The sequence below is a fragment of the Pseudoliparis swirei genome, chromosome 12 (assembly GCF_029220125.1).
Source record: "Pseudoliparis swirei isolate HS2019 ecotype Mariana Trench chromosome 12, NWPU_hadal_v1, whole genome shotgun sequence".
NCBI classification, from domain to species: domain Eukaryota; kingdom Metazoa; phylum Chordata; class Actinopteri; order Perciformes; family Liparidae; genus Pseudoliparis; species Pseudoliparis swirei.
The window spans coordinates 2,935,688-2,959,575 of record NC_079399.1 but is presented as its reverse complement, the minus strand read 5'-3'; the positions used below and the strand labels follow the sequence as shown (position 1 = coordinate 2,959,575).

General features: G+C 43.1%; 4 protein-coding genes across 4 annotated transcripts; 2 read left to right on the top strand and 2 right to left on the bottom strand.

Annotated features, from left to right (window-relative positions):
- Positions 1-1,919: 1,919 nt before the first annotated feature.
- Positions 1,920-9,042, top strand: rmdn3 (regulator of microtubule dynamics 3). The gene is made up of 12 exons (XM_056428005.1): positions 1,920-2,331; positions 3,022-3,214; positions 3,319-3,459; positions 4,015-4,360; positions 4,470-4,572; positions 7,036-7,096; positions 7,192-7,267; positions 7,401-7,478; positions 7,562-7,660; positions 7,805-7,858; positions 7,956-8,036; positions 8,317-9,042. The coding sequence occupies exons 1-12, from the start codon at positions 2,151-2,153 to the stop codon at positions 8,350-8,352; spliced, it is 1,449 nt and encodes a 482-aa protein (XP_056283980.1). The 5' UTR covers positions 1,920-2,150; the 3' UTR covers positions 8,353-9,042.
- Positions 9,043-9,092: 50 nt separating this feature from the next.
- rad51 (RAD51 recombinase) lies at positions 9,093-14,411 on the bottom strand. Its single transcript, XM_056428007.1, has 10 exons — positions 14,306-14,411; positions 13,861-13,987; positions 12,271-12,408; positions 12,040-12,157; positions 11,861-11,952; positions 11,623-11,717; positions 11,375-11,488; positions 10,550-10,679; positions 10,298-10,419; positions 9,093-9,709 (listed from the first exon to the last, which is right to left on the bottom strand). The coding sequence occupies exons 2-10, from the start codon at positions 13,942-13,944 to the stop codon at positions 9,586-9,588; spliced, it is 1,017 nt and encodes a 338-aa protein (XP_056283982.1). The 5' UTR covers positions 13,945-13,987; positions 14,306-14,411; the 3' UTR covers positions 9,093-9,585.
- Positions 14,412-15,259: 848 nt separating this feature from the next.
- smim8 (small integral membrane protein 8) lies at positions 15,260-16,370 on the top strand. Its single transcript, XM_056428008.1, has 2 exons — positions 15,260-15,448; positions 16,133-16,370. The coding sequence occupies exons 1-2, from the start codon at positions 15,320-15,322 to the stop codon at positions 16,289-16,291; spliced, it is 288 nt and encodes a 95-aa protein (XP_056283983.1). The 5' UTR covers positions 15,260-15,319; the 3' UTR covers positions 16,292-16,370.
- An 89-nt stretch (positions 16,371-16,459) lies between these two features.
- On the bottom strand, positions 16,460-23,604 carry ddx51 (DEAD (Asp-Glu-Ala-Asp) box polypeptide 51). Its single transcript, XM_056428004.1, has 16 exons — positions 23,399-23,604; positions 22,672-22,982; positions 21,565-21,752; positions 21,313-21,463; positions 20,840-20,985; positions 20,684-20,755; positions 20,482-20,591; positions 20,168-20,276; positions 19,923-20,068; positions 19,165-19,342; positions 18,963-19,078; positions 18,288-18,404; positions 17,845-17,946; positions 17,685-17,748; positions 16,775-16,909; positions 16,460-16,666 (listed from the first exon to the last, which is right to left on the bottom strand). The coding sequence occupies exons 1-16, from the start codon at positions 23,419-23,421 to the stop codon at positions 16,652-16,654; spliced, it is 1,983 nt and encodes a 660-aa protein (XP_056283979.1). The 5' UTR covers positions 23,422-23,604; the 3' UTR covers positions 16,460-16,651.
- Positions 23,605-23,888: the final 284 nt, after the last annotated feature.

Sequence of the window (23,888 nt, the reverse complement as noted above, 5' to 3'; positions counted from 1 at the left end):
ACACATTTTTCTTTATATATAAATATATAAAACATATATGTATTTTTATACATATATATGTAAATAAGTGCCTTAAATTACTTGATTAATTTACAAAATGATGGTAATAAATAAAGACAAATAAATAAAGACATATAAATTAACACAACTAAATCGTTCACATTTCCCGTCTGGTGACATTTCTTGAGGAGCAGCCAGACTGGTCTGACTGCATGAACAATGTTCTGGTTTCATTGGAGTCAGAGATGACCCACTTTCAGATCCCAGCATCACGTCTGGGTTCAGGGCTCATTCCTGCATGCTGCACTTTACTTCTTAAGCATACTTGCAGAACATTTATTAGTTTAAAAAAAGGGATATTTGTAAGAATTTTATTTTATTTATTATTTATTTATTTAATGTTCTGTCAATTCTCAGTTTTTACCCATTCGGATCTCCCAGTTTCTACATTGTATATTTATTTATATGATATAAATTATTTCAGCATATTTAACACTTTTTGGGGAAAACCGGAATATTCTATTCATCTTCCTGGATGACGTCATTATTTCCATTGTTGTTCCACATTCTTTGCTTCAGTTGCGACACGAAGAAACAAACTGGATTTCGTCCTTTGTCTCTGTTTGTGCATATCTGGGTCAGGTTCACATGAATAAGCTTAGCTGAGGCTCTCAGCCACTAGGCATTGTGGGGGATGTAGTCTTTACTTGTATGTTTGACACGTGTCATCCTTCTCAAGGAAATGAAGGAACAATTGTTATTAATACATGTGTATAAATGAGTCTCTGAATGCTGTGTGAACTAACCCCTCTGCATAAAGCTTCATAATATATAGTTATATTTATAAATGTGTATTAATGAGTCTCTGAATGCTGTGTGAACTAACCCCTCTGCATAAAGCTTCATGATATATAGTTATCTTAATAAATGTGTATTAATGAGTCTCCGGATGCTGTGTGAACAAACCCCTCTGCATAAAGCTTCATAATATATAGTTATCTTAATAAATGTGTATTAATGAGTCTCCGGATGCTGTGTGAACAAACCCCTCTGCATAAAGCTTCATAATATATTTATGAATGAAGTGTACAGTTTGGTGACTCTACAGGTGAATATAGTAAAAATGAATAATAATAACTAATATATATATATATAATTTAACGTGAACTGCTTCCTATGATATGCCTTCAAATCATTTGAGACACCACGTGTTCAGCACGTGGCTTTCTGTTCATAAATAAACACCCCAGACATTGATGATAGTTTATAAAAGCGGTGCAGGGACACATTGAGCCACTAGGGGGCGATGGAGGACAAATGAGCTTCCCCTACTGAGCCACATTCAAGTCTTCATTCAAAGTATTAAACTCGGCCTTGTTATAAATCAACACCTCACAATTGGATAAGAATGTAGGAGCCATTAAAGCCTTTACCTTAGTTTAATTAATAAAACTGGACGCAGACGAGATGGAGATTTGGGCTTTTGTATTTTAATATTTACTTTATTTTACAATTGTGGCTTTAGTTTTACTTACACATCAGATCTAAGTAAAACATGTATTTAAACTGTGACATACTATACCAACTATATCACAAGTGTGACTAAATATGTACGAATAAACACATTTGACTTAAAAAGTCAATTAATTTTGATTTAGCGGACCTATTTATTAACTTAACGTATAGGTCTACTACTCAGCTTGATAATGTTGACATAACATCTCATATCTGTATCTCTTTTAAATTTAAATTTTATTAAATTAACATTTCGTTCGTGGCGGAAATAAGATTTCCAAACGTTGCACCAGCCGCTTTTATTTTGTAGGTTGAAACCGGAAGTCGATGTCACTCCCACGCGCTTGGCCCTCCCACACCGGGCTGACGCAATGTGACGTAGTGACGTCACGTCGCGAATTTTCACAGCATCGCTGAGAGCCAGCCGACACACACACGCACACACGCGCAAACACGCGCTTTATCGTGACGTAAACAAACCGTTGTTTTTAATCATTCAACTTAAAACAAAAGATGGATTAATAATATTAATAATTACGCAAGTCGTCGCGGTTGTTAGGCAGCGTTTCACCGGCGACGTCGTTACACGCGGTCACGCGCGTCGTCGTTTTTTTTTATAACATCGCCGAAGAGCCATGAACGCGCCGCTCGGGAGGACCGGGCTCATCGGGCTCGCGCTCGGAGCCACGGCCGGCTGCGGCCTGATCGCCCTCCTCATCTACCGGGAGATCAGCAGGAGGAGGTCCCGGTGCCTCGCGCTGGAGGCCCGGCGGCCGGTGGCGAAGCTGCTGCTGCGCGAGACGCTGGATGCTCAGGGTGGGTCGTGTTACAGTGTGTGTGTGTGTGTGTGTGTGTGTGTGTGTGTGTGTGTGTGTGTGTGTGTGTGTGTGTGTGTGTGTGTGTGTGTGTGTGTGTGTGTGTGTGTGTGTGTGTGTGTGTGTGTGTGTGTGTGTGTGTGTGGAAGAAAAGCTTCAGTTATGATGATAAACATCATCAACCCATGACCCATTACCACATCTATAATATCTTTAATAAGTCCCATTATAACATCTTTAATATCTTTAGTATATTAGAACATCTTTAATATATTTAGTATATTACCACATCTTTAATATCTTTAATAAGTCCCATTAGTATGTACAATGCAGATCCTGATGTCCCTGCCGACCCACAATGCATCTGCACAGCAGAGATATGAGCGGGTCAACGTCCAATGAGCTGTGAGCAAACAGGGGAGAGGAGAATGTAGAGAGGGGGGGGGTATTATTATATGTATTATCTATTAAATGTATTACATGTATATTATATGTATTATATGTATTACATGTATATTATATATTATATGTATATATTATGTGTTATACGTGCTATCTGGCCAGAAGGGGCCCTTTAGGGTGAAAGGCGTCTACGACCTGATAAGAGGGCCATGAGACGGAGGGTGTCCATGTGTGGGGGGGCGGGAGGAGGTTAAGGACGTCTAACAGCCTCCTCCTCCTCCTCCTCCAGAGGTGGAGGCGCAGCAGGAGGCCGTGGCGGCCGTGGTGGCGGCGGCGGTGCGCGGCCTGACCCCGGAGCAGCAGCTGGAGCTCCGGAACCAGCTGGACCAGGTGCTGAGCTGCGTGTCCTCGCTGAGGGGAGAGGTGGCCGAGCTGAGGGGGGGGCTGCAGGACATCGCCACGCAGATCATCCAGGACGTCAAGTGAGGGGGGGGGGCCTCAGGTATCAGACATGGGGGTCTCAGATATCTCCTATTCAACCTCCCCCTCCTCCTCCTCTTCCCCCTCTTCCCCCTCCTCCTTCCAGAAAGGGAGTGGAGGACGGCCGGCGTGTGCGGCGGCGGCGCCCCGGCGTCCACAGGGAGCGCACCGACTCCAGCGGCTCCAGCTCCGTGTACTTCACGGCGAGCCAGGGAGCGGCGAGCGCCTACGAGACCAGCGAGGGAGGGTAGGAGGACGTGGGCGTGTGTGTGTGAGTGATTATAAGTGTGTATATGAGTGTGTGTGAGTATATGAGTGTGTGTGTGTGTGTGAGTGTATGAAAGTTTGTATTTGAGTGTGTGAGTGTGAGAGTGTGTATATGTGTGTATGTGAGTGTGTGTGTGTGTGTGTGAGTGTGTTTGAGTGTGTGTTTATGTAAGTTTGTGTGTGTATGAGTGTGTGTGTGTGTGAGTATATGAGTGTGTGTGTGTGTGTGAGTGTATGAAAGTTTGTGTGTGAGTGTATGAGTGTGTATATGTGTGTACGTGAGTGTGTGTTTATGTAAGTGTGTGTGTGATTGTGTGTGTATGAGTGTGTTTGAGTGTGTGTGAGTGTGTATATGAGTGTGTGTGTGTGAGTGTGTTTTGAGAAAGTGTGAATCACAGCTAAAGATGATCCTGCAGCAGAATGTGAGATTAGTCGCGAGCTCAGAGACGGATGCTTCCTCTTCAAAACCCCCAAATAAATAAATGACATCATCATCATTATCATCATCATCATCATCATCCTCGTCTCCTGCCAGGTACTCGACGGCCTACGCGGAGTCGGATTACACCGACCGCGACACGGACCGAGAGGAAGGCGAGCGGGAGCCGGAGCAGGAGTCTGAGGAAGAGGAGGAGGAGGAGGAGGAGGAGGACATGAGCTGCGCCACGGTGCTCACCCTCCGAGAGGAAGAAGTGGAGGAGAGAGGGCTGCTGGAGGAGGATGAGGAGAACGAGGAAGAGGAGGAGGGGAGGCTGCAGCTGCTCACTGGCGCCCCCAGTGGCGAGTTGGCGCTCCTGCTGGCTCAGAGCGACGTGCTCCACACCGGAGACGCCCGCCTAATGGCCGACGGCCTCCAACTGCTGCTGGACAACAGAGCCGAGGTGAGCCGCCCTCCTCCGTCGTGATTCGTCGGTGGTTACCGTGACGACGCTGACTGACCGGCGCGTGTGTGTGTTGTTGTTGTTGTCGTCGTTGTTGTTGTGGCCGCAGTACGGAGACAGCCGGGATTTCCTCTGGAGACTCGCTCGGGCTTACAGCGACATGTACGAGAGTACGGAGGACACAGAGGAGAAGAAGAGCTACGCACAACAAGGTGACACACACACACTCATATACACACTCACACAACACACATACACACACACACACTCATATACACACACAACACACATACACACACACACACATACACAAGACACACACTCATATACACACTCACACAACACACATACACACACACACACACTCATATACACACACAACACACATACACACACACTCACACACATACACAAGACACACACACTCATATACACACTCACTCACACACATACACAACACACATACACACACTCATATACACACTCACACAACACACATACATACACACTCATATACACGCTCACACAACACACATACACACACACACTCATATACACACTCACACACATACACACAACACATAGACACACGCACACATACATACACTGACACACGCATATAAACACACTTACACAGACATATACATAGACACACACTTACACACATATACACACGTACATAGATACACTTACACACACATTTACATATACACACACTCTCACACACTCATATACACAGTGACACTCACACACATACACATACATACTTACACTTAGACACACACACTGACACACACACATACTTACACATACACACGCACACACAGACACACACTTAAACACATACACACACACACACACACACACTTACATAGATACAGTTACACATAGACACACGCACACACATACATACACACACACATAAACACACTTACACATAGACATACAAATAGACACACACACTTACACACATACACACACATAGACACACACACACTTACATAGATACACTTACACATACATTTACATACACACACACTTACATAGACACACACATACACACACACTTACATAGAAACACTTACACACATACAAACACACACTCAGACACACACACACGCACACACACGCACACACACACAAAGGGAGACCGAGCCAGTGGAATAATCCTCCGCTGTGACTCTTCAGATCTCCGGTCGATGTCACGGCTGCTTTCCTCCACTTCTTTAAAGGGTACCTGTAGTGCAAAACAATATGTAGCCAGATCAAAAGATAATGTGTTTCTAAAGGTTATTCATGCACTGACGGTCCAGTATTCAATAACAATACGTAGTTTAGGCTGTTCAAAGTCCTCAACTCCGACATGCGACATTGCACTGGAGCTTGAATATGTCGCGGGTGGTGTGACGTCAGATCGTTGATAGAGCGACAGCCAGCCACAGCGGATGTGTTCAGATACCAATGTAAACAACGTCGAGCGCTCGCAAACAAATGCTGAGAGATTGAGAATATGGACGATGAAAGATTGTCAGATTCAGCAACTGGATACTTGTTTGAACCTTTAAAAGCAGACTATCCCCATTTAGTGAATTGTGACAGCGATGATAGCGATGATTCTGATGAAGTTGATGCCGAAGGACCGCCGGTCCAGATGCTTCACCGTGCGGACCGTGCACGCAAGTCGGCGGACGTTTGGTGCAGTTGTGGGAAATGTGTGCCACAGAAAACAGACATAGAGTGCATTTGTTGTAAAGAGCACGAACTTATGTCCGATGATATAGTGTCATTAGACCTCATCTGCTTCACACAAAAGCGTGAGCTGGATAGCTACATCGCGCATAAGCCAGCGCTGGAGATGTCTTTCATTGATGCAATGTTCGGCCGACATGTTCGGGGGTGCTAGTGACTTTTCTTTGCTCCGTCCGTCCCGATGCGCGCAAACCGGTGTCGGAGCTCCGCGCGCACGAGACGGCGGGCAGAGGACTGTCAAAGCAACACGTAGAGACAGAAATGACGTGCTGCTGCTGTAATGTGGCGCTATAGAGAAAGTGACAGGGGGGCGGGCCAATTTTTTTTTATGTCATGCGATCTACCAATACTACGCCGCGATCGACTGGCAGGTCGCCGCGATCGACGTATTGAGCACCCCTGATATAGATTGTGTAATTCTTGAGGCCACCGATCTATCCCAAGAAGCAACGCGTGTAGAAGTGGCTCCGGATGGGCTGAATTCCTTTCAACGACTCTACGTCATAGTTAGCTTTGAGCTGGAGTAAATAACTAGCAAAATGGCAGCGCCCTGAAGCGTTCACGGACTCGGAATGTTGACAAAGAAATGTAAATCCTCGGGCTATGCGTGACTTGTTGACAATAGCGGCGGGGTAAATATGATTTATTTGATGCGCCGAATGGATGTAGCACGTTGTTGTTTTGCACTACAGGTACCCTTTAAACCAATCATCTCCGTTGTCATGGATACTCGGGTTACGACCGAAGGCTGCCGATCACCACAGCGTCTATATGTATATATAACGTATCCGCCCAAAGCCCAAGTAGCCATGTCAGGCCCTTCAAAGCCCCGGCGTCCACTCTGAAGCCCCCCGAGGCGTTCAAGGAACCTGGGAGTTTGTGCACACGGCCGATAGGACGTGACGGTTGTGTTTGTTCTGTTGCAGGGCGAGAGGAGGCGGAGTCAGCGCTGAAGAAGAACGGCCTCAACGCAGAGTGTCACAAATGGTCAGAGACGGTCTGGATTTCAAATCGTCGTCGTCGTTGTTGTTGTTGTTGTCGTCGGCCGTTTTGTATCCCGGCGTCACGGCTGTGCTCCGCAGGTTCGCGCTGCTGACCGGACTGACCTCCAAACACGAAAGCATGCACGGGAAACTGAAGGGGAGCCACGTCGTCAAGGTAACCCCGAGCAGCTCGGTCCGGTTCGTTGACTTGTTGACAGTTTCAAACCAACATGAACACAAATAAGACAAAACAATACGAATAATTAAAACAGATGGAAAGAGTTTTGTTCTGTTCTTTCCTCCTTCAGGAGCACCTGGACCGAGCCATCGCGCTCAGGGACGACGACCCCATGTGTTTCTACCTGCTCGGCAGATGGTGCCACCAGGTGAGGGGGGGGGGGTTCACTCCTCTTGGACAACAGGGTTTATACGGTTCTCTGTGTGTGTGTGTGTGTGTGTGTGTGTGCAGGTAGCCACTCTGGACTGGCTGGAGAAGAAGGCGGCGGCCGCCCTCTACCAGGCCCCGCCCACCTCCACCCTGCAAGACGCCCTGGAGAACTTCCTCAAGGTTAATGAAGAATGATGTTTTATCCGGCTGCAAAACATTTACTCGCGTGTAGATTTCTTGAAGCCCTCCAGGTTTATAAAACATCTTAAAAAACAAGCGTGTGTGAGCGGTGCTTCCCAGTAACAACCGTGTGCTGCGTTCCAGGCAGAGGAGCTGGGTCCAGGGTTCTCCAGGTCGGTGAGGCTCAACATCGCCCAGGTAACCGACCCCTGACCCCTTTAATAGGGACTTCACCTTTAAATGGCGTCGCTGAACAGCTGTTTATTTTTATTTATTCATGTTGTTTGACTTCTAGTGTCACAAGGAGCTGGGAAACATGTCGGAGGCCACAACCTGGACCGAGCTGGCTCTGAACACACCCGCCAGTTCTGATGATGTAAGAGCATCATGATGATCACCAAGGACATAGCTCTGTTCATACTTATATATATAAATTATTTTATTTTTATATATATATTTTAAATCATATATATAATTAAATATATATATAAATTTAAAATATATCTAATATTAATTAATTAAAAGAAAAATATAAATTAAGAATATATCATAAAAAAAATATATATATATAAATGTTATATATTTATTTTTAAATATAAGTTGTGTAGGTTTCTGTCAGAATATTTCACACAATTATTTATTTCTTTATTCCCAAGGATAAACTGTGTAAACTGGACCTTCTGAAAACCTGAAGAAACATCCTCCTGAGATCCAGCAGAGGGCGCCGCTCAGCCGGTGACCACCGATTGGCTAGTCAGGCCGCCAATCGGTGGTCATCCAATCGAATCTAATTTTCCTTCCCCTTCATTGGTGGATACCTTTCTCACTGTCACTGTGAAATATAGAGATTTTAATTGATGGACATTTATTTTCTTTATTAATTGAGAAAATACCGCTAAAAGTTCTATATATCATGAAGTTTTATGTTATCTTTATTGTTTTCTAACAATTTGATTTAAAAGTAAATTACACTTTATTAATGTAGATGTAATTATCTATTTAAGTGGTTTCGGTTGGAGCTTAATTTAAAAATAATAATATATAATTTTATATATTATTTTATATATATTTATATATATTAAAAAGACATTTGTTATATATATAAATAAAAAAGTATATATATATCAAATTAAGCCCCAACTTACATAGATAATGTAGATGTACTGGACCATTCTTTGTTTTGGTTGTGATATTTTTAAAAAACTTTATTTGAACTTTTACTGCCTTTAAACATTTGAGTGTTTTTACATTTCAAGTTTCCCGAAGTTGAACGTCAAGCACCAGGTTTTTACTTTGATCCAACGTCACTTCTAATTTATTCTTGACGAGCTTCAGTCAACTAACTGTATTAACCAGCACTGATTAAAAACAACTTATCTTTTCTAATTATTCATGCGTCGTGTGTTTTAAACAACGAGACTCTGACGATGAGAACAAATGAGACGATTTAATAGTAAAACAAATATATATTTAGACGGTTCTGAAAAACAGGGACAAACAAGTCGAGGTGAAGCTGGAAAAAAAGTTCAATAACGACATTCAACAGAAACGCCGTGAGGACGAAGTTAACGAGAAGAAGAAAAAAAGAGCTCGCAAACTATTTAACATCGGTTTTTCAGATTTTGTTTTTGTTTTGACAAATTTGAACTTTGCATCAAAGAAATAAAAGAAAATGACCGTATTTCTAATTATGACTTATGATTCTTAATGACTGAGGGCTCCAGAGGATCTGCAGCCGGCAGCTTCTCATCCACTCAAACCTCAAACCATACAACCTTTGTCTGTGTGTCATCAGTCCATCTGTGTGAAGGCTGCACGCTGCACACACTCTCACACACACTCTCACACACACACTCTTCAGTCCGGGATTCGGTCAGCGGGTGTGACATCTACCGCCCTGCTTCCTTTGTCCTGCTCCCTGCCGCTCAGTCCTTGGCGTCGCCCACGCCGTCGGCGTTGATGGCGAACATGGCTTCGGACTCCGGCAGGCAGGGCGAGTCGTAGATTTTACAGATCCTCGTCTCTCCTCGGCCTTTCCTCAGGTACAGGCTGCAAAAATAAAGAAATAAAAGAGTAAGTGTCACAACTCGTGATGGAAAAAGACCCCCTTAGATCACATCCCAGGTCATATTGTGCAGCCTTTCAACAATATATGCCAAATAAAGGATAAAGCATCTGCTTCTTTGTACTTCTATTTTGAAATCCTTTTCATCCTGTAAACCTAAAGGCGAGGTGTGGGTGTGTGAGCGACCGACGACCGATTGCAACCATTGATATCGTGACATTCATCCGCCAATCAGTCTGCAACGCCAAGCAACAACATTTTAAGCCCCGCCCACATTTAAGTGAACCAATCAAACGTGATTTAAATCCATGTCATCGCCGTACAACATTTTAATAATACGGTACAAAGACAATATCCGAGCAGTTCAGACCTGATTTTGAGTTCGGGAAACCCCATATAAATCATTTCCTCATCATGTTGACGTCCCGTTTGAATTATAGGGCGATAAACTTGCTATTGACGCTTTAGTGTAATATCAATATGACCTATAAAAATACCCAAAATGTGATTTAAAGACCACGAGGCCACGGAGCATCCCCCGTGACCTCCTCCTGCTCCATCTAACCGCTCACCGCGTGGTGGAGGAGTGAGCCATGATGTTGCCTCCGATCGGTTTCTTGGGATCCGCGGAAAACATGGCCGCCCCGTCCACCTGCGCCACCACCTGGTTGGAGATCACCACGGCAACGCCAAACTGTAATAGGAAAGAGGCAGGGGGGTAAAAACGCACAGATGAGGTTAAACTGGGAATCCCTTTATTTGGGCGTCGACTACAGCGCCACCATGTGGCCGCCTGGAGGCCCGTCTGGTGAGGAGCCGCCCACCTCGTCCGCCAGCCGCAGCAGCATGCGCAGGAAGCGCCCCAGGTGTCCCTGGCGGGCCGACAGCTCGGCGCGGCCCGAGTAGTCCGTCCTGTACAGAGCGGTGGCGCTGTCCACTATCAGCAGGGCGTACCTGACACACAGGTAGAGACACAGAGTGTGTGTGTGTGTTACTTGCAGGGATACACACTCAAATTTTACGTAAATTTACTCAACAAAAACAACATAAAGTTTTATTTAGAGAAGCAGTGAGTTCTGAAACTACATGAAAATAATAACTCGACAGTTTGTCACTAAAAAAATCTATAAAACTACTAAAATTACCAAATTATTCATTAACCCTTGTGTTGCCTTAGGGTCATTTTGACCCGAATCAATATTACACCCTCCTGTTACCTTTATATTTAATAACATATTTTACCCTTTGGGTTCAATTTGACGCCAGCAATTAAAACCTCCAGAAAATTATTAGAATTAATATTGTTTTCCAAGTTTAAGTGTGAGGCACTTTATGTTTGTTTGTTGACTACCGAAAGAACACCGACATTAAACATTGAATGGGGTCAAATTAACCCGAAGGCGGCAGCAGGGTGTAATATTGATTCGGGTCAAAATGACCCTAAGGCAACACAAGGGTTAAACAAACGACAACTTCCAGACTACTTCCTGAAAACTATCCTTCAGCTAATAATCAGATGTGGAATTTCAAAATAGAAGCCATCTAGAATGTCGGAATTCAGATTAGTTTCATAGAAAATAGAGAGAAATATTGCAGCGTGGCCTAAAAGCTGCGGAGCAGTCGCTCCGTAACACGCGGCGCTGACTGACCTGGACTCGGCCATCATGGCGGAGGCCTGGTACAGCAGCTGGGTCTGGTGGTCCGTGTTGAAGGCTCGGGCGTAAGCCACGTTGTCCAGGACGTCGCTGCCCGTCAGCCCGTACCTGGAAACACGGAGACGTCACGAGGAATCCTGAACCAGCGGATCCTGAGATTTGACATCTTCTCACACCCTGACCGACCTTTTACAGTTTCATAGAATAAGAACAAATCAAAGAAGGAAAAAGTGCCGACTCGCCTCTCGGCCACAGCGAGGAGCCTCTCCGGCCGGAAGGTTCCCTCCGTGTCGATGTACATGGCTTTACCTTCTCCGCCCCCCTGATCGATGGGCAGCTGTGGACAGGGAGGACGAAGAGAAGAGCTGTTAAAGATCGACACGACTCACGAGTAACCAGTCGACGCGAGCATCGGCCCAGTGGCTCATATCGAGCTTTACACCACAGAGTCCGTCTCTCCGCACTCATCCTGGACTCTACCTGACAGGTGACGGCGAGGGTGTGGCACAGCTGGGTCTTCCCCGTCCGAAACTCCCCAAACATCTCCGTGATGGAGCCAGTCTCGATCCCGCCTGCGTCGAGAAGAAAAAACATAAAAACGTTTCGAACCCGACCGCAATCATCGAGTTGGACGTCGCCGTCGCCGCGGTTCTACGGACCCAGCAGAAGTTTGTCGAGCTCCTTGGAGCCCGTGGAGATCTGGATGATCTCGGTTCTCCTCTGGTGGAACTCCGTCGCCGTGGTGAAGCCCATCGGCACGAGTTTGGCAGCTTCGGCCTGAGAAGGGACGGAGAAGTAAAAAGATTACTTTCGGTGGCGTCCTCCTCCGTCGTCTTCCGGTAAACGTTCCTCCGGGACGCGGTGAAGAAAGACCCGCGGCGGCTCCTCACCAGAAGTTTTTCGGCCTTGGCCTCGCTGATGCCTTTGATGTTGAGCAGCTCCTTCTTGGGCGCGTAGGCCACGGCCTCGATGGTGTGGAAGCCGGCTTCCCCCAACTTCTTGATGTCGCTGGCGCTGACCCCACATTGCTGCACGCAGACATCGGAACAAGAGAGCCCGGCATGAATCCACCGGGGGGAGAAGACTTGGAAACCGCTCTGCTAAAAAGGGACAGCTCACTCCAAAATACACACTTTTCCACCTTTGCCTTGTAGTGCTATTTATCAATCTCAATGGATTTAGTGTGAGGGGAACGTTTTGCCTAAAATAAATACATGAAACTGCTCACAATGAGGTCTATCTGGAGGAATTGGGTCATGAATCTGTTCTGTCTCTACCTGTTTGTCACGATACTCATATTATAACTTCTATACATTTTACATACCTGCCATAAATATCATGATACCCGATACCAGAATTCAATACTGTGTGGAATATGCCTACTATGAACTATTCATACACTCTGTCACATTCATTGAATGTATTTAAACTCTAAATCTGTCCTTCTGTACACATTACATCTATTGTTCTGTCCATCCTGAGAGGGATCCTCCTCTGTTGCTCTCCTGAAGGTTTCTTCCCTTTTTTTCCCCTGAAGGGTTATTTGGGAGTTTTTCCTGGTCCGATGCGAGGTTTTGGGGCAGGGATGTCTATGTGTACAGATTGTAAAGCCCTCCGAGACAAATTTGTAATTTGTTAAATTGGGCTATACAAATAAACTGAATTGAATTGAATACAATACCATAAAAACAATATGGTACCATAAATACGAGACTGGTATATTTATCTATAATATAAATAAATCAAACATCTGTATGGTTCACTTTTTACCAACTTTTTCAACACTTAACAAATGACAATAATATTAGTATTAATACAGTCAGATATGAATGAAACTACATGGTTCCATCATAGCATTGATGATCCACTATGAGGCCGTTAGTCTCTGACCAGATGATACACAGTTCATCAGGATGAGCAGCTGGAGAGTTACACAACTTTACAGACTGAAACATTTCACTTCAGCCATCTTTGTATTTTTTAAGCCGAAGTCGGTCTCTAAGCTCCGCCTCTTCTCTCGCTGTGAGCTGCGCAGCGCAGTGTGCGCAGACAGCTCGACACGGAGCAGCGCGTGCGCTCTGATCGCTCTCTTAATGAAGTATCGATACTAAAAATATGCTAAATCACATCGTGTTTAACGTACGGGTACTTTGTTAGCATCGCTACACCGTGCAGCGTGACAGTAGCAGATGTAGCGGCTAACATTCAAGCTAACCTAACTTCCCAAACGCTGTCGACATCTGAACGCTGATTGGCCGAGACGCGACACGTCCCATCAAAGATGTTCTATTGCGAAGAGCACCACTCCACACTTTTCTCCGCGTCTCACTGCAATCTCAACGGCAGCGGGGCAGGTGACACCCCCCTCCCCCCCCCAAAAACAAAAACTCTTAGGATCTCCACGATTCACGTGGATGACCTATTTTGAGTTCAAAACGGTGAATTTCACCGAAAGGTGACAAGTTTGCAGGTATGCAGACCTCCAGTTTGCTCAGAGGCTGCGGCCCGAAGCTCTCTTCCTCCTCGGCCTCCGCCTCCACCCTGGCCTCGCTCCTCATGGCCATGTCCGAGTGGGAAACACCTGGTCCTTGAACTAAAAGGTTTGACCTGTCCAAGGGAAATATTGGGGTCACATTACACCTTCATCCGGGTGATATAAGTTAATCACCCAATAACAACACAACATACACAACATGTGCCGGTAACTTAACGGACTAGGTGAAAACAATACACAAACCGGTGTAGTTTGTGTTGTGAAATAAGAATTTAAAAAATATAAATTCTTAAGTCTCGGTGGAGTTTTGAACCCCGTTAGCTGTGTAGCTTCATCGCTGTTTTCGCGTCAGTTAGCTGCTTTTTAGCATCGTTTAACCCGACAAAGTTCGCCGATAAGCGGACGAGTTCAATACGTCGCGTGTGTCTCACCTGTGCTTCACTTGTTATATCACATAAAAGTTGTTTCTGTCTTCGATACAGCCGGTATTTGCCTCGAACTCGACTGTTTGACAACCGAATGCTCCCGCGCGCGACGTACAAACAAAACGTTATGACGTCATCAGCGGCGACGCCGAGAATTAAACCAATCAGACGGCGCCAATCTATCCTTCAAAGTAAGAGTTCCAACAGGAATGATATCTTCTTTCTTCTTTTTTTAAAAAAAGAAGAAATATATAATTTCGTTGTTTGATTTGTATTTGTTTATTTATTACATTTTAATTTCATTTTGGATTTTAAATAACGGAAGTACGAGACATCTTGATCCACACTCCATACCCGTTCGTGGCGGTAATGCCCCAATTCGTTGTTTTTGCCAACCGATAATAAAACTCAACCTTTCCTGTGTGCTGCCCATGTTGTAGTTGATGGAAATAAGAGGTGAATAAATAATAATAAAAGCAGCAAAAAGTGTCTTTGAGGATTGGGAGAAATAAAATGAATATACATCTAAAGTAATACGTTGGTATAAAGAGTTAAATCAAAAGGAAGTACATAATAATAAATAAACCATTGAGGGAGTGCAGGATCTAGTGGAAAACATAGGAAAGGGGAGAGGATTTTATAACTAAGGAATTATCAGGCTCTGAACAGTTCCCTCTTTGGTAAGAATAATAATGGAAAGTGTAAATGTTGAGAAGAATAAGAAACTGTCTTCTAGAGTTTATAGGGTCAATAAAACTAATTAATAAAATTGGAGTATTTTTTAAATTATGTATATGTATAAATATAAATTATTTGTATTATGTATTTATTATATTTGTTTCCAACTGCCATTAAAAGCAAAAGAAGAATGGATGAAGGGATGTTTCGCTCACAACCACCGGGGGCGCTGTGACATGTCAAGTCCTCCCAATCCTCCTCTTCTTCTTCTTCTCCTTCTTTTTCAACAGCGTCTTTTTTGACTTTGAAAACATGGCGTCGCTTTAAGAGCTTAGACCGGACATGTCGGACAAAGAAGCCGGTCGAGGGAAGGAGAGTCCCGGGGAGAAAGGTTTCCGGGCCCCCGGGATGAGAGACGCACCGAGCACGACCCTGTTCCGGGCTCTGAACCCCGAACTCTTCATGAAACCGGTGAGACTCGAACTGACGGTTCTTTTCTGTCTTTACGTGATAATTACACGTTTTTGATTTAAAAAAAAAATCATCTATAATGTGTAGTTTGTTTATACTAAAGTCATTTTTAAGTCCTCCATAGTGTATAGTCTGGAGATTACTTAAAAACGTAGTGGAACATTACATAGTTCCGGTTTGACTCGTCAAAATAAAAGCAATACTTCTATATCCGGTTTATCTTGTCAAAGTAAAACAATATAATTTACGTGGTGTAAATACTTTCATATTGATTATTGTCTGTGCGTGAAAGGTAATTATTTATCTTAAATAGCAGTTTAACTAAATAATCATCCACACAAGTACTAAAAAAAATTGCTGGAGCTTTCAATTACGTCTGAATTAATGCTTTTTTATTCAGACAGACCGTTTTTCATGGTTTCAGAAGGGAAAGTAGCATTTAAAATGTTCTTTAGACATCTTTAAATAATACTTCAAACCTGTTTTATTTTAAAAGTGCGTAAAAATGCAGAATCAGCTGTGGGAAGAATCTTGAAACTCATCTTCAGCCCGAGTGACGCCACGTACTGTGAAATGTATCTAACCGTTTTTTATTACTTCACTCGCACAGAATGAGACGATTAAAAAAAAAAAAAAAAAAGTCCTCCAAAGCTCATCGTAACGAAGAGCTGCGTTGTTTTTCAGAATATCCCCGTGATGGCGTTTGGACTAGTGAGCATCACCTTGTGCGTGGGCTACCTCGGCTACATGCACGCCACGAAAGACAACGACCAGCAGCTGTACGAGGCCATCGACGCCGAGGGAGAGAGCTACATGAGGAGGAAGACTTCCAAATGGGACTGAGGGCACCTTCTATGATGGTGTTTTATAATAATATGTTGTGTGTGTGAGGACTGAGTAAATTAAAACTGGATTAAAAAACTTTTCTCTAAATGCTTCTATTAAATCTCTCCAATGTGGAAAAGTCACGTTAATTTAACCCAACAGGAAGCAAACTAAAAGCAGACGTGATGGATGTGTCCAAAGACATTTGAAGATGTCACCTTTAATTAATCTAAGACATATCAAATAGATAATTTAAAAAAAAGATTTTTAAATCACCAGCTTCAACACACAAAAACTTTATGTTTAATTAAACATAAATAACTCCTGAAAGTAAAAATAAAATGTGGTCTTCGGCTCGGAGGAGCGATGCTGACGGAGTCAGTGTTTCTCTTCCTGTGGAGACAAAAGAAGGTTGTTGTTTGAGTAAACACAGTTTCCACGAGGCGTTAAAGGAACTTTCATGCTGCGATCTCTACGTTTCTGAATGGTTTGAGTCGGCACCTTGACGGCGTCGGCCAGCTCCTGCAGAGCGTGTTCATATCGGGCTTCCATGCCCTTCAGGTTCTGCGGTTTAACGATCTGCTTTTGAATGCCGGGGGTTCCGGCTTCCGTCACCATTTGGAGGAAGTTCTTCTCCTGAGCGGGAAGACACAGAAAAAAAAAATGAAGTTTATGTGGTTTGTACTTCATCCATATAGAACCGGGTTCATACACATGCTGACCGATGACTTTTCCATGACCGAACATTGTGAAATCTATGTGTAAACACCTTAAATAAGACAATAGTTTGATTAAAAGGAATAAATATGTGTATAAATGTTTATTAACACTCAGAAAACACCTTCGATCACGAGAGCTTTCAAAGTGCTCGTCTTCGTCTGATGAATAGAAGTTATTGGTTGCGGCGTTAAATAAGTAAATTTCACTGTCACTGTTTTTCGCCCCGAGCAGAGCGTCGTCTCAAATAACAAAACGCATCTCGCTATTATCTGGCTCTTCCTTTTATTTTTTTAAATGTTTCTTTAGTGCTTGAAATTTAATTGAGATTTATTCTTTCACTAAATATTGTTTTTTTAATAACGCCGAATATCTTGTCGACTTCTTGGCAACGAGCCGACGATCACGATGAGCAGATTGATTTAATATGTTTTTTAGAAAGTATTCGGCCATAAAATATCAACAATGGAGGATTTAACTATACTATTGTAAACAACTTTAAATATTAAACCCAACTTATAATAAAACTGTGTAAATGAACATGTGAATATAAAACATTTCCATGACTTTTCCAAAACTTTTGGGATAACATTTTTTCCATGACTTCCAGGCCTTGAAATAACCCTTTTAATATTCCAGGACTTTTCCAGGTTTTCCATGAGCGTACAAACCCTGTAGAATCATGTGTATTCACCTGTACTCCCAGCAGGAAGGTGAAGGCCAGGCCCGTCTTCCCTGCTCTCGCTGTTCGTCCAATCCTGAAGAAGATGGAGAAAGTCCATATTTAACGGAGCTGCGATACACGACGTAGATCTATAAATGGCGGCGGCGTGCTCGTCGGGTGGACGGCTCACCTGTGGATGTACGTCCTGATGTACTGCGGCGCGTCGTAATTCACCACGCATTTGATCCCGGCCACGTCGATGCCTCTGGCGGCTGCGTCTGTGCTGATCATCCTGCAGGATTTCATTAATTAAAGTAAATTAATATATTTAAAAAAGGAGATAAATATACATTAAGAGAATACTACACTATCTGACCTCTCCTGGTGCATACAGCAACAGTCTCACCTGTATACATGGATATTACGCTAAGTCTAATAGCTGTAGTGGTCAGATATCTACTTAGCCTTAAAACTCTTAAAAATATGAGAAAAGGTACATCTGGACCTTTAAAATTAAATGTGAGCAGAGCCCAGAATGCATCACTCTGACATCACATTGCAGCCACTTTCACACCACAAACAAAACAAGTTTTACAGTTGGTAAACGACACAAAATGTAACGTTGAGACTCACAGTTGGATCTTCCCTTGTTCAAATTCCTTCAGCGTCGTCTTCCTCTCGGCGGGGGAAAGTCGGGAGGAGAACTCGGCGGCCCGAACTCCACCGAAGAGCTGCACCAGCAGGAAGAGTCTGAGGAGGAAAATAATTATAAAAATGTAAACATTGAAGCCACGGCTGAGAGAGAGTCTGCAACACTTGACCGCCACAATATATATATAACATATATTAATATATACATAAATATAGATAAATATTAATATATGTTTAATATATATATTATACATATATATGTATAATATATATATATACAGGACTGTCTCAGAAAATTAGAATATTGTGATAAAGTTCTTTATTTTCTGTAATGCAATTAAAAAAACAAAAATGTCATGCATTCTGGATTCATTACAAATCAACTGAAATATTGCAAGCCTTTATTCTTTTAATATTTAATATTTTTTAATTGCATTACAGAAAATAAATAACTTTATCACAATATTCTAATTTTCTGAGACAGTCCTGTATATAATAATATATATATATTAATGTATTATATTAATGCTGTATTATATTAATGCTGTATTAATATCTATATTAATATATATTAATATATAGATATTAATATAATATTAATATATATATGAATATATTAATATATATTCATATAAATACAAGGAAAGCGTCTCCGACCTGTGTGCCGTCTCTCTGGAGTTGGTGAAACAGAGGATGGGGCTGAGCTTCAGGCGCAGGATGAAGTGGAGGATGAGGAGCGGCTTCTTGCTCAACGTACAGGGCACGTAGTACTCCTGAAAACACAGCAGCCATTAACAACGTGAGCTCAACTTGAAGAGTACAGCGCCTCCTTCCCGGAGGTCAAGAGGTCACCTCGTACCGTCAGCCCTTGTGGGAAGTCGAAGCCGGCTTGCGTCTGGGTGGTGGTGCCGGAGTGGCTGTGGATGGAGCTGAAGAGGCGGGGCTGGTGGAGGCCGAGCTGCTGGAGCTTCTCCGGGTTCTGTGTCAACGTGGCCGAAAACAGAAGCTTCTGCAGCGGCATCTGAGGCGGAGACAGACTGAGAGGGGAGACGGACGGCTTTTTATTTAACTTTATCTGAAGTCTCAAATTGCGGCTGCTGCATCTGCCCCAAGTTTTCCATAAAATGCACCTACAGTTTCATTTAACTCACGCTGTATCTCATTTGTTTGGCAGAAATGTAGAAATTCAAATGTGTGCGTTTGACGGGGAGTTACGCGTTGGAAGTATTTAAAAAATAATTATATATATATATATAATATATATATTATATAAATATAATATATCTAATATACATACACATATAAATTATATAAATATAATATATATATATATTATATAAATATAATTTATCTAATATATATATATATTATATACATATATTATATAACATATATATATTATATAACATACACAGTATATATGTAGTATATATGTATATTATATATATATATATTTAATAAAATGTATAATATACATATTTATATATATATATATATATATTTAATAAAATGTCAAACTTGTCCTTTAATAAAATGGTGAACCTTTGAACATATATGGTAGTATTCTGAGTAAAAAGATAAATCTTCTGAAAAGAGACTTCAGGTGTAAAACCTCACCTGGCTGCCGTGATGTATGCCGGCTCAATCCGCCTGAAGATGGACATGGCGTCCGCATCACTTCCTGATCGGTACACCGCCTTCACCACCTGACTGAGCCAAGACTGGTGCATGCTGTCAATCATCCTGTCGGCCTCGTCAATAATCTGGGACGGACGAGAGAATGAAAAGCCTCCGCTTAGACGCAACAACAAAACAGCAGATCCAGTTAATTCAGATTATTTATTTCTGTTTGAAGAACTTACGAGAAACCTGAGGTGATCCAGACTTCGGAAGGAGTTCTTGTTGATGTGGTCGACCAGTCGGCCCGGAGTGGCGACGACGATGTCGGCTAAACTGCGTCTCGTGCCCCCTCTGGAAGAAAAAATAGAAGAGTAAAATAGAAGACGTTATATTTTGAGTATTGCACACATATGACCCATCCAATATTTAATTATCGCTATTTATTTCTCCTAGTGCAAAAGGTAAAGCTTGCATGTGACGAATTGTGAGTGTTTTTGTGTTGACTCTACTGCCCCCTGGTGGTGGTGAAGAGAAACAACAACCGGAAGCGGCTCACCTGAGTTCTGAGAGCGACGCCTGCTCCTCGGCAAACGACTTCTGACCGGCCAGCATCACCACGCTCAGAGATGTTCCGCCCTCCGCGTACGACATGAACACTTTGCAAACCTGTACGGAGACAACGTGTTCAATCTATGGAGCAGAACAGCATTATTGGATATCATGTTTTTATCCAGACTTTTATTTTGAAAGGTTCGGACCTGCTGGGCGAGCTCTTTGGTCGGCAACACGGCCAACGCTCGAACCTCACACACCACCCGCTCCGTCAGCACCTGAGGGGAGACAACGTCTTTGTGTAACCCTGGAGAGTCCACACACACACACACGCACGCACGCACACACACACACACGCACACCTGTATGACCGGTATGACGAATGCGAGAGTCTTGCCGCTGCCGGTTGGTGCGGACACACAAATGTCTCTGGGCTTGTAGCCGCCTCGTCCAATCAGCAGCCCCTGCTGTGCGCTCTCCAAGATGGCCGGGATGACCTCCGCTTGCACTGCAAGAAGGTGAGAGGGTTGAAGCGTTGACTAGTGGTCAGGAGAGAGAATGCAGCTTCAACACATGAAGCATAGACTTCTATACAACTATTGGAGTCGCCCCCTGGTGGTCAGGAGAGAGAATGCAGCTTTAACACATGAAGCTTAGATTTCTATACAACCAGAGGAGTCGCCCCCTGGTGGTCAGGAGAGAGAATGCAGCTTTAACATATGAAGCATAGACTTCTATACAACCAGAGGAGTCGCCCCCTGGTGGTCAGGAGAGAGAATGCATGACCGGTGTGGTCCGCGAACATTCGAATGGAAATGCAGCAAAGTGTCTTCACCTGGAAAAAGGTGCTGAATTCCGTTGTTTTGCAGTTTTTTCACAAGCAGAGCAGAAAGTCCCGGGATGTCGGAGACGGGGAACAGGTTGCTTTTAATGTCTCTGTGAATCACGTCAGGCTGAGCGAGCCACTGAGGCAGGACTCTGTGTACCTGAGAAGACGAGAACACACACACACACTCAATAACTCCAGAAGGTTGAACACTAACCCCCCCCCCCCCCCCTTTGAGCGCCGCCGTACGACCAACTGTACCTTCTGGACGGGTTTGTTCTCGAATCCTCCCAGAACCGTGAAACCGGTCGGAGCAGAGGTCTTCCCCGTGGTTGGTTTTAGCGTCGCATTTTCTGTCTCCGTCTCCCCCTCTTCTTCTTTTTCTTTTCCTTCTCCTCCTTCTGGGACCTCCTGTCCTTCACTTCCGGTCACGGGAGTGTCCGGCGGACCTTTAAATGAACCGGCATCAAAAAATGCTGAAGTCAGACAAACTGAGTCATGTGAGGCATCCAACACAACACTGTATTGTTGTTATTGAGCCGACTGAGGAGTGAACCTTCCTATATGATGTATTCATGTTTTTACCACAGTGCAGATCTTTTGGTCAACTTCTGTTGTTTTAAAATGTGCTCTAACAATAAACTTCACTTGAAAACCAGAGCCATCTTGCACCCTGCTCTTCTCTTGCGATACGAATCAGGCCATTGAGAAAGTGATGAGCACAGCCTGTACTCAAAACACTGATGTATATATATATACACATACATACATATATACATATATACATATATAATTATAGATAATTTATTTGTAATTTTATTTTTATTTATTTGGTTATTAATTAATTAATTTTTTATTTTCCATTTTATTTTAAATTTTAACATATACTTTTAAATGTAATATTGGTTTCTTGCTATTCCACTTGTTTTGCTTTGACTCTCTGTGGAGCACTTTGTAAACATTGTTTTTAAAGGTGCTATATAAATAAAGTTATTATTATTATTATATATATATATATATCATATATAAATATTAGTGCTGTAAAAAATAACGCGTTATGATTAAATTACAGGATTAATTAGTTAAATTTTTTTCACGCATTTAACGCATGCGCAGAATGAGCTTCCAATCCGTCTGTTGTTGGTCGTCTCTCCAGCAGCATGTCATTCTGTCTCTAGTGTCGCATTAACACGACTCCGATCTCCGTCTCGCGTGCCGCAGAGCTCAGATGCCGGCGTGTGTGCGCACAGCGGGACGAAAAAAAGTCACTTGCACCCCCCCCCCCCCTTAGAAAGGCTCAATGTAACAGTGAATGTGATATGAATAAATGACTCAGTGTGCTGTCAACATGTGTCTGTAGACACACACCTGACTGAACCTTCTTCTTCTTCTTCTTCTGTTTCTCACTTGCACCCGTCTTGTTCTTCTTGTCCTCTTCATCGGGCTCAACAGAGTCCGAATCAAGCGAAGGCGCATCTTCCGATTTCCTCTTCTTGTGCCGTCGAGGTTCTTCGCCGCCGTTCTCGTCGGCTCTTCTTTTCTTTTTCACATCTCGCCGTTCCTTCGGTTCTGTTCTCCTCTGTTTCAGCTTCTCTTTTGCCTTCTGCTGCAGTTTGGCCAGCAGCACCTGAGACCGAGCTTCTTTTGGGACGCTCTCGCTTTCCTCCTCGCCGAGGTACCTGAGAGCGGCGTGACAGAATGTGACAATGTTACAGATTCTTGCAACGACGTGGAAGGAAGTGGGATTACACGATTCTATTCAATATTCTCAAAATTCTCTTCTTGGAAAATCAACCAGAGGAATGTGGAAAAAGAAGTGAGGAAGAAAACAAGACATTTATACCATAACAGATACAAACTAATTATTCCAAGCAGATACGTTCTCAGTATCCTACCATATGTGACACATCATGTGTATATTATATTGGCGTTTCGGCCTCTTGTGTTTTTTACTATTAAAGAGAACTTCATTTATTGTTACTTTTGCTTTCTAATGTGAAATGTATCTCAATGTATTATCTCAGAGGCAAGTAGTTAAATGAAATAACTAGAAAAAAACGATGGAAGCTAGTACAGAAAATAAGAATAACGTTACCTGTTTACAAGAAAAAGAGACATTTCAAAAGCCGGCTAAAACTTCCCAAGAGGTTTTTGTATTCTTGTCAGCTTTCCCGCATTTGGAAATGATTAATACTGAATATCAATACACGTCGACCAGATTCGTTAACAGTTCTGATTCTTTAAAGGAGCGTAAACGTTTAACTTGTACTAAACTCCAGCAATCTCCCAGTTTCTCGTGTGTTTTCCACACTGCGCGGCCAGACGCGGTTTGATGACGCCACAACAATACAGTCGACAGCTAACGCGTCACTAGGCGGTCTCGAACAGGGTAACTCGATTTTTCTGTAAAAAAAATGTAATTAAATTTTTTTAACTTTTTATTTTAGATCCACTCACTCACACGTGGCCTTGTATTTTGTTAAAAATAAAAACAAATAAAAAAGAATAAAAGTCGCTAAAACGTAACGGTTATAATTTTGCACACCCATATATGGGCATGTCCACCCCCCGGTGACGTCGACCAA

Bases quoted from the DNA above. Each gene is read 5' to 3' on its own strand.
- smim8 (XM_056428008.1), top strand. From the start codon at position 15,320: ATGTCGGACAAAGAAGCCGGTCGAGGGAAGGAGAGTCCCGGGGAGAAA. The intron at 15,449-16,132 runs GTGAGACTCGAA...GTTGTTTTTCAG, and splicing joins CCGAACTCTTCATGAAACCG to AATATCCCCGTGATGGCGTT.
- rad51 (XM_056428007.1), bottom strand. From the start codon at position 13,944: ATGGCCATGAGGAGCGAGGCCAGGGTGGAGGCGGAGGCCGAGGAGGAA. The intron at 11,718-11,860 runs GTAGAGTCCAGG...CCCTGTCCACAG, and splicing joins CCCTCGCCGTCACCTGTCAG to CTGCCCATCGATCAGGGGGG. The intron at 11,489-11,622 runs GCGAGTCGGCAC...CCGTGTTTCCAG, and splicing joins CTCCTCGCTGTGGCCGAGAG to GTACGGGCTGACGGGCAGCG.
- ddx51 (XM_056428004.1), bottom strand. From the start codon at position 23,421: ATGTCTCTTTTTCTTGTAAACAG. The intron at 20,592-20,683 runs GTCCGAACCTTT...GTCTCCGTACAG, and splicing joins CCAAAGAGCTCGCCCAGCAG to GTTTGCAAAGTGTTCATGTC. The intron at 20,277-20,481 runs GTGAGCCGCTTC...TTTTTCTTCCAG, and splicing joins GCGTCGCTCTCAGAACTCAG to AGGGGGCACGAGACGCAGTT.
- rmdn3 (XM_056428005.1), top strand. From the start codon at position 2,151: ATGAACGCGCCGCTCGGGAGGACCGGGCTCATCGGGCTCGCGCTCGGA. The intron at 4,361-4,469 runs GTGAGCCGCCCT...TTGTGGCCGCAG, and splicing joins TGCTGGACAACAGAGCCGAG to TACGGAGACAGCCGGGATTT. The intron at 7,661-7,804 runs GTTAATGAAGAA...GCTGCGTTCCAG, and splicing joins CCCTGGAGAACTTCCTCAAG to GCAGAGGAGCTGGGTCCAGG.